The 15708-nt window shown below is 44.8% G+C and overlaps 1 protein-coding gene across 2 annotated transcripts in view; it reads right to left on the bottom strand.

The window, feature by feature from the left end:
* Positions 1 to 15708, bottom strand: part of UBA5 (ubiquitin like modifier activating enzyme 5) — a 76088-nt gene that overhangs the window by 44809 nt on the left and 15571 nt on the right. The window contains exons 2-4 of one of the 2 annotated variants that reach the window (XM_078663852.1): positions 9904 to 9949; positions 9719 to 9808; positions 91 to 200 (exon numbers count right to left, since the gene is read on the bottom strand). In XM_078663852.1, coding sequence (XP_078519978.1) covers positions 91 to 200; positions 9719 to 9808; positions 9904 to 9949 — 246 coding nt within the window. The remainder of the gene's footprint in view (positions 1 to 90; positions 201 to 9718; positions 9809 to 9903; positions 9950 to 15708) is intronic. The other variant, XM_078663853.1, reaches the window with a different exon arrangement.

Genomic DNA, 15708 nt, shown 5'->3' with positions numbered 1-15708 from the left:
ATACTATCACTACTAACTGCTTGGAATGACAATCCTTCCCAAACTGTACTAGCAAATTAAACCATTTTCAAATTTCCCAAGGAGGCTCACCTTAAAGTGTGCTCAGCAGCCTCCACCTTGCTCAACCCAGCTTGATGTGGTTGGAAGAAGAGCCGGTTCATGTTGGCAAGTTCCACCTTGTCATAGTCAAAGAGTAGAAGCTGCGAGAAACAGACAGTAACTGTATAGTTCATAGGCACAAACTCAGCAGAGCAAAATCAACATGTTGGTGAGAAATGGTAAACACTGGTAGACACTAAAGCATAGATGGAAGGGGTATGGCCCACTCATACATTAGCCTTTGTGCAAACGCTAGCCTAAAATAAGGAGACTTAACCCCTTAGGACCATTGTTCCTACCTCAAGGAGCGTGGTGGACTCAGTTTATTTATACCACATTGCATTTCTTCTGTCTGCTACTGAATAGTGATTTTCACAATCTATCTGGAGGTGAATCAGAGGAGATTGAACCTCATCACATTCAAACACAAATGACCTTATGTTTTCACAAGCGATTAGTGGGAACAAAAGGAGTGGAGGCAACTGAATTCCAGCTGTCCTAGAAATGATGAGCAACAGATTAATACAGCAACCAGTACCTACACTGTAAAAAACTATTTTCTAAAGATACACTTAGACTCATTTGCTCTTTCTTCTGTAATAAACTATGCATATATTGTCACTGGACAGAAACAACTCTTCAAGTGTCGTGACAGATTATTGGGGTGGGGATGGGTCATTGGGAGCATGGTCACTTGGCTCCTGGTCAAAACATGAATCTTCACAGACAGATACTGAACAAATTGTCTGGCTAGATATAATGTAGACAATTACACTAACATGCCATGACTAAATAATTTGTTTTGGGTTTGTAAATTTATAGAAAATGTAAGAAAACCTGGAAGAAAATAAACCAGACAAAGCAAAGTGGCATATAAAAATGCAGACAGTAAAAATAAAGGCAACAGAATGTTGAGTGTGTTGCACACAAGATAAATCTCCTCACCAAGTATATAGATCTGTGAATGTCGCAACAATACTGTTTAAACATAAAAGGGAGTGCACCAACATTAGGTCAATTCCTACTTTCTTTGGGTCAGTGTTCTCTCTTGAGATCTTGCCCACCATCATATGTACCCAACATTAGAAAGGGCTGGTGGCAACCACAAGCCTAACAACGAAATGGTAGAGTGTGGAGAACATCAGGCCTAAATCACGACCTGAAACTACGCGGTCCTCTTTAATTTCACACACACAAAAGGTGATGGAATAAATGCTTGCAAAAAGTCTACGTACCTGCAATAGGTCTGGGTAGCATTCCAGCCCATTGTTCTTTTGCCTACCATGACACCTCAGTCTGGACCCAGCTTTATGCAGATCAGTTTTGACCCTGGTTGAATGGGAATGGTCATGCCCTAGCTGCTAGGCCAGGTCCTACTGAACTGAAACACAAGCAAACCAAGATGGTTTCATCCTGATTGGGGCTCGTCAGTCAGGTGTAGCTTAATTCCAGAGCAAATGAGCACGGAACCCACATCTCCTCATAAACTTGCCCATCTAGGGTGTTACATCAAACACCCAAAAGTAAATAGGAGAAATGCTCGTAATAAATCTAACCTCTGACAATCGCTCAGGGTAGTATTTCAAACGTTTGTCCTTTTGCTCACCATGCCACCTCAGTTTGCACCCATCCATATGCAAATCAGTCTTGACACCCTGCTGCAACAGTAGCAGCCATACACAAACTGCCATGTCTGGTCCTCCCTGAACCAGTTTGCTCACGGTTCCTTCTGGATGGGGCCTCTCCTGGCAGTTAGGGAAGGAATCGTCCAATGAAGAGCTGGGTCTATACTGATCTGCAGAATGTGGCATAGTGAGCAAAAAAAATAAATGATGGAAGAGAATGCAACCCAAGTGATGGCCAGTGGCTGAGATTAATTGAAGCATTCCATCCATCACATTGTTGTTGTCACAGTTGACGCCTTAAGTGCGACAGGTATACCCAGATGAGGCCCTACGCTCAGTGTGCCATAAGACTGAAGCTACACTCTGCTGAAGAGGACCAAATAGGACAAACTACATCAAAGGTTAATTGTAGTTCCTTCTGGAGAGAGCCTCACCTGGCAGTTTGGGACAGAATGTTACCATGAGGAGCAGGGTCGGTACTGATTGGCATAAGGTGGGCCTTTGTCTACAGTGGCCTGGTGGGCAAAAAACGATGGGCTGGAAGGAGGCCTGAGAGATTCTCAGTGGCTGCGAGTAATTCAAACCTTGTGTCACTTGATTTTGTTGCTCTTCAACTTCCACCTGTGGATTTCTCTCCCCTCTACTACTTAAGGTGAATCATGACTATACATATGCAACGATATGAAACTAGCTTAGGAAGACACAAAGTTATTGTTTTGAACAATTAAGAGTAAACAGCTTTTCCCCCTGAAGCTTAAGGAAAAAGGTCTGCATGTCCACCACCACAAGAATCAAACAACAAACTACAGAGCATGTCCTGGCAACAAAAATCAAGTAAATTAAGGATACAGTTTTTAAAAATAAACTCTACAGTTGACTCAATTAAAATCACTGAGCTAAGGACCAGGCTTTAGTGTATTCACCAGGAATAAAATAAAACGGATATACAGAAAAGGGTTTGCCTACCAAAAAGCATATTGTAATGCAGCAGCAAATAACCAATACACTATAAATGCAGATACAAGATATGCAATATAAAGCATAACATGAGCCCAGCTGAGTAAAAGGGTAGAAGTATACAGTTCCAAAGGTGCATCTACAAGATCTCCTTTCTAAGCCACTGAGTGTTTGAAGGCAAAGAAGACCCTTGAATTAAAACATGGTACACATCTGGTAGGATGACAAGATGAAAGCTGTACCAAAAGTGATGCAATGAAGTGAGATACTGTATAGCATAACACTAATTATAGATCGGTGGGTATACATTGCGAAAATTGGTTCTCAAAAGAACTTCTGCCCATTTTTCATAAAAACAACTTGCCTTTGTATTCCATGTTTTTCCAGACACTTTTCACCTTGGATGGGGAAGCATGATTCGGATTACAATATACCTTTTGATTTGAGCTTTATACAGGTTGCAGGATAAACAGGAGAAATACAGCTACATCATGGAACACAGATTCTCAAAATGTACAAATTCAAAAATAGTCACCAATCAAAGGGTTCCGTAACTATTTTAGCGATGTTACTACCCAGAGAGGTGAGATCCGAAGTATATTTCATAACTGTCAAAGTGCACTTGATAGTGGGATAAAATTACAGGATCTGGGTTTTGTGGAACCAATATTTAATCAACATTTAGACATCAACCAAATTCATTAAAAAAAAAAAAAAACAACACATCTGTGGAACAACTATTAGAGCTCTGGAATTTCCACCTCAAAGTCAGAAAGTTATATATGACTATATTGGACAATACCAGTGACAGCAAAGGCCAAAGAACTTTAACAAAGATGTCAAAAATCATATAGTAAGAAGTCAAATGTTGTTAAGTGCTGTAAAGTACCGAAAATGGAGGACTAGTTGTATAGAATAAAAAGAGTGGGCACAAAATAAGTGGTAAAAAAATTTAATGGAGAATATGAATTAAAAGTGCCCTGATAAAATAAATGTTGTGAAAACAGGGTAACGATGGAAGAAATTTGAATGAATAATCAAGAAAGTCAAAACTCAACTTATAGATTTTCCACATTGTGTTAATAGAAAAACACAGCAACACCACTTGAAAGGCTGAAGTACAGGCTTCATTGAGGTTTACGGAAGAGGGTGTTAGTCAGAACTGGTTTACCGCAATCAGAGAGGGGATCGAAGCTCAACCAGTAGTACTATTCAATCACGCTCTCAACTTCTTGTTAAGGGGTTACTCAATCCCCTTCATTGACAAAAGTCTGCGACACACGCAACAAACTCATCCTAGAAGCCCTATCCAAAAACTTCTCACACTTCAATGGCCACTGCCTCGATAATGTAGCTTAACGTGGCCCTCAATTCCGCAACACACTGTGGTCAACTGGTCGTACCACAAAACTCACCACAATAACCAAAACAGTTTAATAAACTAACTTGAAAAGTAAACAAAATCTTTTCTGCTATTTGCCTCCAAAACCAAGCTGGCATAAAACCTCTCCAAAGTTTATTTTACTCCTGAATAGACTAAATAAAGCCATGACATGAAAGCCTTTTCAAATACCCAGAACAGCAAAAACAGTCAAGAAAGCAACCACCGGCTACCAACATCCAGAACAAGCAAAAAGCTGCAAACCACTTTTGCTGAACACCCACCAACCAAATACTGCCTGCCCACAAATACTCACACACTGAAAGGCAATTTTTGATAGTAAAGAATACTACACAGAAGGGGCTTTAAAACATCATACTCCCTCCTGAACTTTGAATTATGTAAAACAAACCCCCTCAAACAAGACACATTCTCCATAAAATGCTGCAAGATCTGCATTGCTATAGCTTTCTCTCTCACTCCCACTCCACCCCAATCTACCACTCTCTAATAAAGGCTTATACTTCACTACGGGAAACCTTGTAGAAATACTCCTTTATACACTTGTGAAATTTTCTGAATAAAATAAAATACATGAATACAAGTTAAAATAAAAAATAATCCCCTTCAGATCTTTTTTGTCCCCTCTCTCTGGGGTACTCACATCTTTGGAACTGTGTGGCAATAGCCACCTCGGCTTTCACATATTGAGTTATTCACAAGTACACCCAAGGAAGTAAAAAAATATTTAGAAAACCATGGCCTTTACTGATCAGGACATTTTTTCTTCCACACTTGCTCAATCCCGAAAAAAATAATCATTCCCATCAAGTGAACTTTCTAAACGTCAGTCTGCATTGCGAATCTCCTTTAGGTGCTCTAATAACTGGAGACCCTGAAAGAATTTAAACCAGCATATATGTTCTGGATTCTTGGTTGCCAGTGACGTAAGAAATTCCAAGGACTGGTGTTAGATTTTGACCTTGTACAGTATTTGAAACCGGCAGGACATAAAACCAAGCAATGACATAGGTATTCCTTTACTTCAGCAAAGTTACACAGTCAAGCTGCCTTATTTGTTCAGTTGAGCTACCCATTTAGTCAGATGTCTCCATTTAGAGAATTAACTCCAGTACTAAATCGAGGCCTATTAGCACCTCTGCATCAAAACTGATGGGTTCAGATACAAGAGAGCCTCTAATAATCCTCACCCCCAATGACAGCTGCCATGAAAACACCAAAAGAGTAACTCTCCTCTACAGAGAAGAACACCTATAAAGCCACAGTTCTCTCCAACGCACTGATAATACTTTGGGAGGCCAACGAATGTCAATATATAAGCCTTAGTGGTGAGATAGTCTCGTTCTAGGATTACCTGCATTCTGGATGGGAGAGGCTGTTTTTTCCTCCGGAATAAGAATTGATTTCTCTGTATTGATTAGAAAGCATAGCTGTTGCAACAGAGAACAAGTAAATTGAAGTTGGAAGTGAAGGGTGGACAGACTGACTCATTAGAAGGATATCATCCAGGTAGATGATTAGACGCATACCTTGAGCCCCGAGGAATGTAACTACGGGCTTCATGATCTTTGTAAATCACCAAGGTGCGGAAGAAAGCTGGGGGATTGATCTTTTCCTGCCATTTCCATTTTGAATTGTCAATAGACTACAAATTAACTGAACTGCCTGAGATTAAGGACTGGTCTCATCTTTCTGTTCTTATTTTGAACCAAAAAGAGAGAACTCAAGAATCCCTTTGGATGGAGAATCGTCTTTTGAATAGCCCTCTTCTGGACCAGGGACGATATATCTTGTGTTACTAACAGCCATTTTTAGAGAAAAATGCAGAGGTGCCTGGATCTGAAATTGAAAAGGAGTGGAAAAAATGTATATGGAATAGCCCTGAATGGCGTCCAATACCCAGGGATCTGCAGTGATGGACTGGCATTTGACGAGAAATAATTTTAGTCGACCACCGACTGAAAAAGGGACATAAGGAGGCCCTACTTGTAGGATTGGTTGCACAGATGTTCCTTTGCCCTCTGTACCGAAAGCCTCTGTTCCTCTGGGGATAGAACTTGGGTCTGAATTTGAGAGTTGTAGGAACTGAAGCCTCTGGAATATTCCACTCTGAAAACACGGCTGGCAAAGTGGCTCCTTCCTCAACCGGCCCTGGCAAAAACCTGATGGGCAAATACCTTCTTTAAGGATTGTTGAGCCTAATCTATGGAAGTGAACGTCGTCATGCATTAGTTCTATTCTTTTATGAAGGAATCGCCGTACAGAAGACAGTGAATTCTGACCCTGGATCAGACTATGCTAAATTGCCAGTTTGGGATCCAGCTTCAAGAGCAGGCCCTTCCTTCTCTCATGGGTGATGGAGGAATGAACGTTTCCCTAAAGAAAAACACTCTTTGGATCTACATGGAGAACTCTTAAGCATCAATTGGTGAATTATCCAGCATGGCTGCTTCAGGCAGATCAAAAATAGGGGCAAGCGGACCGACCACTTCCAATAATTTCTCTTGGCACGAAGACTAAGCCGTATCTTCTTCATTCCCGAGGTTTTCCCTAGTTTAGAGAAAAAGGTTAACATGTTTGAGTCTATAACCAGAGTAGCGGTAATGTTGTGAGATAAAAACAGTCTAGGGCATAGAGATTTGAGCTTTGCCCTGGTTTACTTATCCAAAGGCAGGCATAATCTGCTCAAAATCTATTCCCCGCTGTGCTCTGCTAGGAACCATTCGGTGGAATTTTGGTGATGACTTCCCCTTGGAACAAAACAAAGGAATTCCTTCAGAATCTAGAATGGTTCGGGATTCAAGAGGATCAGGTTTAGGAGATGAAACCTTTTTGTTTTGTTTAGGCCCCAGCTAAAATTCAGTCTTCAGCTCCATCATCATCGTCCTCATGTGTTGGGATAGAAGGAATCATCCTCCGTATCATGAATGCCGGAAATCAAAATGGTCACAGTATTAACATCTTTAGAAGCATGAAACCCACCTCAACCACATGTGAGGAAACCTCACCAACCAGGGAAGCACTACTAAGTTTAGAGCAGGACCTTGCTTTCCCCTTGGAAAGTTACTCTTTGAGCACAGTGGAAATGTTTGTAGTAACAAATTTACGTTTTCTGCTTTTCCTCCGCAGATTGGGCCAAAACATTTTTTGACATGAGGTTAATAACTGCTCTCAGTTTAATTTTTTCCAAAGAGGCATCCGCCTGCTGTGCTGATGACTGGATGAAGTCATCTTAGTTGCGACGAAAAACCTCATCTTCGGCATAAAACACTGAATCCTCTTGTTCCATAATAAATATTGGTGACAAAATGCTGGGAACAATGACAGAAAAACAATTGTAGGCGGCAGCAAAGGTGTTAATAAGAAAGGCAGGAGAGACTTGGTCTCAGATATTCCCAAAAGGGAGGGGCTTGCTGCGAGGGAAGAAGTGGAAGGGAAGTGACCAACGAAGGAGGCTGTGCCCCGGGGCGTCGCCAGAGGCAATGAAGCTGTGAGCGTTATCCAGCGCTCTTGTTAGTCAGGCAAACGTGGAGTAAGCAAGCAGGAACTGGATGTGGCTTTGAGGCAAAACTCTGCACCCTACGACACCAACAAACTAGGCGCGAAAAGAAAATAGCGCCACCAGCGTGTCAGCTGGATCAAACCAATGCGGTAACGGGTGAGTGAGGCAGAGCGAAAACGCACTCTGGGGAAGAACGATAAAGAGGAAAGCATGACCAATATAACAGAATATCAACCACAATAGAATATCAACAAACTATAAAACAAAGCACAATAAAGGAATAGGAGATGGAGTACTTACCTTGATTGCGAGCTGCAATAAAAGAGGACTGCCCTCAGTCAAGAAAGGTGTTATGGGCTGTGTCTGGCTCTAATTGGTGGACATGTCGAACTACACTTCAGTCCCTATTGGTTGTTTGTCTCTCTACCCAGGGGTACCGAAACCTGTCTAGTGCTGGCAATTGGCAGGCAGCCATTCAGGAACCATACCAGAGCTGGTCGATTTTCAGAGGGCTTCTCCAAGATGCCCTCTGAGTGCTTTTTGCATTAAAATCCACACTGGCATCAGTGTGGGTTTAATGTGCTGAGAAGTTTGCTACCAAACTTCCCAGTTTTTAGTAAAGCCATTATGGAGCTGTGGAGTTTGTAATGACCAACACCCAGACCATATACTCTTTATGGCTTTACTACACTTACACTGGCTAAGAATGGACTTAGACACTGTAGAGGTAAATGTAAATGTAGTATACTTGTAAAGCGCACAGCTGCCCCAGCAACGGGGCGTCCCGGCGCTGTATAACTCTGGGAAACCCGTCCTGGCTTTCCCTGTGGGATGGTCCCTTGCTGGGAGTCCCCAAGGTGGAGCCAGGCATCCCCGGAATTGGTGGGGCCGTTGTGGAGATTAGGCAAGCTAATGCCCAGAGTTGCCGAGTGGAACCCCTGATTAGAGTAAGCACCGAAGCGAGAATTATCGAGTCCGCTGACCAAGGTCCACGACCCTGCCGCGTCGGGAATTGAACCCTGGTCCCGGGCTGACTTCTGCTCTCAGGCCTGCTGCCTCTAACCAGTGAGCCACACTACTCCACAGGTCTCATGCCACTGTACCCTCACTTGAGGGCTAGTGCGCCCTACTAAAGGGATGACCTACCCAGGCCTCAGGCAGGGGGTTGCAGGCATGGCACACAGAGATGTGTAACTAAAGTTGAAAGGTGTAAGTACTGCACACCAATGTAGAGGAACCAATAGTAAAACTAAGTTTGTAGTGCACACGGTTTGTTGCAAGCTCATCAGCTTGCTTTTTCTCATACACAGGGATGTATGCCATGTCGAATCTTCACTTTTCTCTGCACCAGAACACGCAGCCTGCAATGGTAGTCTGTGGATGTTAAAGTACTGGGCCTCTAAGGGTGGCACAATAGGTGCTGCAGCCTCGGTACCAATGGTACCTATTACAACAGGCATACCTGTGGCCAAGAATGTGCCAATAGTGGGTACAAAGGTACAGTTGTGGGAAAGAACACACGCCCTAGGGAACCTGGTTAGCAGGGACCCAGGACACAAAGTCAGGTTGCATCAGAGGTCAGGCACAAAGTGGGGAGTATCCATGCAAAAGGGAACTTATTCCTACAATAGATTACTATTGGAAGAGAGTAACACCAGTTCCTCCCAACTCCTTTTAAGTGCATCACCACCTATGCAAGCACAGCTATATATCATTCAGATCCAACAATGTAGCATAAGGAAACACAAGAGAATACAGGAAGAAAAATGTATTTGAATACACTCATTTTGACAAAACATGTGAGACCGGCAGAGATAAATCAAATTCTTAAAACTGTGTATCTTATCCAAGCAAGTTAAACTGCACAGTACTATGGATGAATCAGAAAACAATGCCAGAAATGTATCACAGAACTACTCAGACTCCGGTCTAAGATGAAAACCTCAGAATTGAGTGCAAACACATAGCAGGACACGACACAGCAAGTCAGGGTCATTCCAAAAGCAGACTGTGTGCCAGACAAATAGTAATAATAGAACATACATCATTAGATAAATCGAGGAGGCTCCTTGGGAGACAAGTTACTTTATTAGCCAATATGTTTCCTTGATAGCCATTAAAAATGTATATTACCTTACCAATGCCACATCTTGTCAGCATTTCTGCAGTCACGCTGCCAACGCCCCCAACACCTACCACAGCTACTGAAAAAGTACGGATTTTCTGTTTTCAAAAATAACAAACAAAAAAGGTTAAATATAATCTGCACCATTTTCTGCATATATGAATGATTATTCTATCAGAAGGCAACATCATACCTCATAATCGTTAACAATTCCCATTCGTTTCAGTGCCATCAATCGACTACAATAAAGAAGAAAAACATGTGACAAATCAAAAGATAAAAAAACAGCAGATTACATGCAGATAAAATAAGCAGAAAAAAGCATCTCGTGTTCTAAATAAACATCCAATAATATGGTATCTACCAAGATGGCTATGTGAGCTCATGAGTCTTCTGCAGAGTTCTGGGGTTTTGGGTCAGAACAGTTAAACGTGGAAGTGCAAAAAATAAGCTGAAATGTATACATTAAATATGGTTATTATTATAATCCTGAAAAGGGCAACGAAAATGCATAAAAAAGAAGCAAATATAAACAATACACAATAAACCTTAATCTAACGCTCTTTGTTAATCATGAAACTATGTATGATGCCAACTTTGAACTAAGCAGAGAGCTGTGACTTAGCGAAGCCAGAGCCTTTCCCCTAGTCTAACTCCAAGACAAATCCTTGTAGCTTGCACTACAGAATCTTATCAGCTCTGATTTACACTTTACATGTTTGAAGTTAAACACAGCAGTTAAAAGTACATTAAGTGGGGGCGTGGCTTAGCCGCAAGCGAAAGCGGCTGCTCTTAGCTGAGTTCCGTACTTAACGGAGAATAATCCTGTCATCCGTACATAATCTGATGAACTCTTGGCCATCCGAGGCCGGAAATGAAAGCCATTGGCACCAGGTACATTTAAAGACCTCAGAAAACAGACTGGCCGGAACGCAGAGAGAGGTGAAAACACGAAGCCGAAGACCGCAAGGCTGAGACTTGGAGCTCGGACTGGAGCTCCCGCAGTCCCGGAAATAGACAGAAACCACCAACCTTGAGACCCAAACGGCAATGAAAGTGAATCTGTAGGTATCCATTGGAGGCGACGAAGGGGACCTAGACTGCGCATGGCTGAAGATCTGAGGGGGATATGGAGCGGTTTGCGCCAAGGCCCCGGTGTGCAAAACAGCGACTCATTGGGTTCCTTTTTGTTGGCCCTCCCGGAGGGCTGAATAATAACGATGAAACGAAGCCGAATTGAGACCTTTAATCTGGAGTGGGGGCTCCCCATTGATAGCCTTCCTAAAATTACAAAAAGGAGTTTACGGGGGTGGGGGGGGGGGGGGACTAGCAGTGCCGGACATCAAGATGTACTATTGTACCTCGCAGTTAGTATGTGTTAATGACTGGGCCTTTGGCGACAGGGCAGAACCGCCCTATCGGGTCAATAAGGAGATTATGGGATCTAGAGGGTACCCGTCCCTCCTCTACAACAAAGGAAGGATTAAAGATCTCATCCTCTGGAGGTGTGCTGGACAGTTGAAACCGTGCCCCAAGGCAGAGACTGGGCAGGCGGGTGGGCGGCATCAGTGAGGAGTGCAAGAGCAGACGAGGGCAGACATAGGGCCACAGTTCTGGCAAGGCCCTCCCACTGCGTAGGGTTTAACAGCGGAGTGTTCGGGGTGGTACAGTGCGCCACCGGAAGGCGCCGCTGCCTAAAGACCCAGGTTGTGGCATACGGCTTGCTGAGTGGGGCAAAGCAGATGCCATTTGAGACAGCGAAACTACTGTACATACCCTGGTAGGCAGTGTGATTTGAGTGCACCTGGCCACGGTGGTGACATTGGAGGGTCTGGACCTCGAAGACAAAGATCTGGGGCCAGGTCTTGCCCTTTCTCCCTGTCCCAGGGAGATGCAGCAGGTCTGAGATGGCGGAGTAAAAAATGGACCGCCAGAAGAAACCAACCAACTGAGGCCTCTTGTACAGAGTGAAGACCTTGCACGCTAGTTAAGAGGTCGCACACTAAGCGACCCAGGGAAGGCAAGGCAGATAGAATAGAACCCTACCAACGTGTGTAAGAAACAGCAAAACCAAGGCAATCAATACAAAGCGCGAGGTGCTCCAGCCCCCCAGCAAAATGAAGCTGCCGACCTGTTGCCTACCAAGAAGTTAGACGAACAAGTGAGAGCACACAACCAGAGATTTAGAACGCGAACAGTAATATGTCTTGAGGCCCAGCGACGACGTATGCGTTAGGGGGATACAGGGTCCCAGTGTGAACTAGAGGCATTAGTTCCCCCCCACTAATCTCATTCACAAAGATAATCCCGTAACAGTCAGTGGGATTAGTGACCATCAGAAATATTGTACAGAAGGGCATCAACAGATTCAGAGCCTCCAAGAATGCAATGGTGAAGCCTAAAGGACAGTCTGTGATACATTCAAATAAAATGGACAAGTACGCAATCCTGAAACTCCTACAAGCGGTGGGAGGTGAGGAAGCAGAGGAATCCTCCTTGAGTGCTGTAATGGCTGCCATAAGGGATCTGAAAGGCACTTTTGAACCAAAGATAGACACAGTGACCGCCAAAGTTAATTTAATCCGAACAGACCTAACAAAACTCAGAGATAAAGTCACGACTGCCGAAACGCAAATTGCGCAGCTTCAATCAGTGACAAAGCGACTAGAGGCACAAGTACAAGTGTGGCTCAATGGTTAGAGCGGCAGACCCTAATGCAGAGGTCTAGCCCGGGACCAGGGTTCAATTCCCCGCCTCGGCGGGTCTTGGGCTCAAAATTCTGCAACTCTGGGCAATAGCTTGCTTAATCTCCACAACGGCCCCCACAACGCTAAGGATGCCTGGCCTCCACCTTGGGGGTGCCCAGGAGTGGACACCTCACAGGGAAAGCCAGGATGGGTTCCACAGCGGTATTCGTACAAGCGCCTTGAGACCCTTGCGGGTGAGTAGTGCGTTATACAAGTATCAATTTACATTTAACCCACCAAAACATGATGACAGCCAAACTCGAAGACCAGGGAGGCAGAGCCCGACGAAACATCAGAGTGGTGGTGGTCCCAGAGGGGGGTGAAGGCCCCAGTGTAGAGCTCTTCATGGAGGACATCATAGTGAGTGAGTGATATATGCTTTATTTCGATGCATACATATCTTAAAAGCAGTACATACATTAGAAAATACATTCTCAAGGCCAAAGATAAAATACGTTGTGATTTAAAAAGAATAAAACAATCGAAACTATTACAATAAATAGTGAAAAAAGAATTAAATTGAAGTGGAAAGCCTTTTTGAACGAATCACCCATGCCCATTTTAAAAATTTTGTAACACCACAGACAATGAGGGACGATGTGTCAGTCAGTAAGATACGGAGGGCCACCAAGTGCTGTCGTGTACCTAAAAGTCTACACAATGGTATGAGCCAGCGCCTCCTTGGAGCACAATAGTCCGGGCATTCAAAAAGAATGTGTGCCACCGTCTCCACCCGTTTCGAACATAGAGCACAGAAGGGCGAGGACTGGGAAGATGATTTCCACCTGGACACCAGGTTGCCTAGAGGTAAGGTACCCACTCTGAGCTTAAAATAGAGAGCCCTGTCCAGTGGGATAGAGATGAGGTCCAGATAAGGCTCATATGCAACCACATCTTTGATTCTTAGGAATGCTGCGGTCGAATTGCAGTGTTGAGGATTGCCAATGAGTTTGGAAGATACCCACTCCCAGTATAGTTTCTTCAGGGTGGCTTTGGGAGGAGCAGAACGAGTAGCCCAATAGTCATCCAGCCCCAGCTCCCCCAGTAGACTCTTAACATCCCTTAGCCATTTTATTCGCCCTCCATTGCGATCACCTCAGCTTGGCCTGCTGCATATGAGGCTAGCTCGGGGACCCTCCACAAGCGAGCCCACAAGAGCAACGGCCGGAGTCGCGCCTGGTCCGCCATTGGTCTGCAGCCCAAGTCGAGAAGCACCGGGACTGTGGGTGTGCTCATTGGGAGAGCCATAAGTTCCTTCAGGAATTTACTTTCCGCTTTAGCTAATACCTCAAGGTTTGAGGTGCCCCACAACTCCGCCCCGTACAGGGCGGCAGTAACCCCTCTGGCTTTGTAAATGTCTATAACCGGGGAAATGCAATGTTTAGAGGATGAGCGATGTTCCCTGAGTAGGACGCCAGTCACCCTTTTGTGGCTGAGCAGCATCTTTTGAATGTGTGGGGTCCAGCTCATGGAATCTCTAAGGCGGATCCCCAAGTAATCAAACTCGCAGACCCTCTCCAGGGGAATGATATTTAAAACCGGGGGGGGCCTAACTTATTAGGAGGGTTCATGGTCAGGAATTTTGTCTTGTCAACATTGATCATCAAGCCCCTGAGAGAGCAAAACTCCTGGAAGCAGTTGAGGAGCTTTTGGAGACCCTGAGGTGTCTTTGCGATGAGAAGGGTATCGTCGGCAAAGAGCAGGGTGGGGATCCGAGTGCCCGCCAGGGACGGAGCATCTGCTGGTTCTTTAAGCAGGTGCTCTACCACACCATTCACATACAATGAGAATAGTGTGGGAGCTAACACATATCCCTGGCGGCCGCCCCTACAAACCGGGATCCTATTGGTTTTCTCCCCATTCGTACCCCACCGCACCTGTGCGTAATTATCTGTATGACGTTTAATCAAAAGCGACAGGATATAGGGGGGCAGCCCCAGCCCCTGAAGAACCCCCCATAGCTCCTCCCTGGGTACTAGGTCAAAGGCAGTCTTCAGGTCAATGAAGGCCAGATAAAGACTGCCCTTGCCCAGCACCACCACCTTCCAATACAGGAGCATCAGCCTGAAGGTCTGTTCGATCGTCCCAGTACCTGAACGGAATCCCGCCTGAAAGTCAAACAGTATCTTGTGGTCATCAGCCCATTGGAGGACCCTCCCCAAAATCACCTTCCCAGCCACCTTTTGGGAAGAGTCGATGAGGCTAATGGGCCTATAATTAGCGGGGTTGTCCCGACACCCCTTTTTGAATATCGGGACAACCTCCGCCCCCTTCCAGGAATCAGGTACTAATGCGCCCCTCACGATTGCATTTAGTAGCGTAGCGACCAGTTGTCCCCATTCCTTGGGATCGGCTCGTAGCAAGTCACCTGGAATCCCATCCGGCCCAGCTGCTTTTAATGGGACCAGGGACTTAATTACAGCCTCCACCTCCCTCGCGGTAAAGTCATCACTGCCACTAACAATTACATCATCCTCCAAGAAAAAAAACTCACTAAGGTCCCCTTCTGGTTGAGAATACAGGGCCTCGAAGTGGTTGTACCAGATCTGTGCGGGGATGTTACACGTAACCAGCGATACATCTGGCCTATTCCTGGTTCTAACCAAACTCCAAAAGCCCCTTGCATCCTTTCCCTTGCTTGCTACCAAAAGGTCTTCCCAAAACTTCTCCTCCCACTCCTTTTTCACTGCCCTTAAGGTGTGGGAGTAATCCTTCCTTGCTGTCCTAATTGCTAGTTGGGACTTGGATTTGACTGCCCCTATCAAGGCTTTTTTCATGGTCCTGCATTTTGTTGTAAACCATCCCTGTCTATTCATGGGTTTAGGCCTGTTAGTAGCGGCAGAGGAACTATTAGGTGAGATGAAAAGCTTACTTACTAAAATCTGCGTGGCCTCCTCAGGCGCATGAGACAATAAGCCTAGATTGCTCTGAGCTGCAGCAGCCAGCAGTGCCCCTATGGCTGTGACTTTCTCAACAGATAAAGCGAGCTTGGCCCACTTCAGTCGCCTCCCACAGTTAGATACACTGACCATCTGAGAGTTGGATGCCGACAGTGGTTGTGACCCAGCCTTGCCCCTGAGCCACTCAGGGGATAAGACAAGAGAGAGAAGATTGTGGTCACTCTCAATGGTCTGAATAATCTCCATGTCACTCAGGGTGCTCCATAAACACACGTCGAGAAGAATATAGTCTATTCTAGACGTGTGATTGGGCCTGTTATAGGTGTGTGCACCAGTCAGATCAGATTTGGA

This window comes from Lissotriton helveticus, chromosome 10 (assembly GCF_964261635.1).
Source record: "Lissotriton helveticus chromosome 10, aLisHel1.1, whole genome shotgun sequence".
In the NCBI taxonomy this organism is placed as follows: Eukaryota; Metazoa; Chordata; class Amphibia; order Caudata; family Salamandridae; genus Lissotriton; species Lissotriton helveticus.
This window is presented reverse-complemented; position numbering and strand designations above follow the sequence as displayed.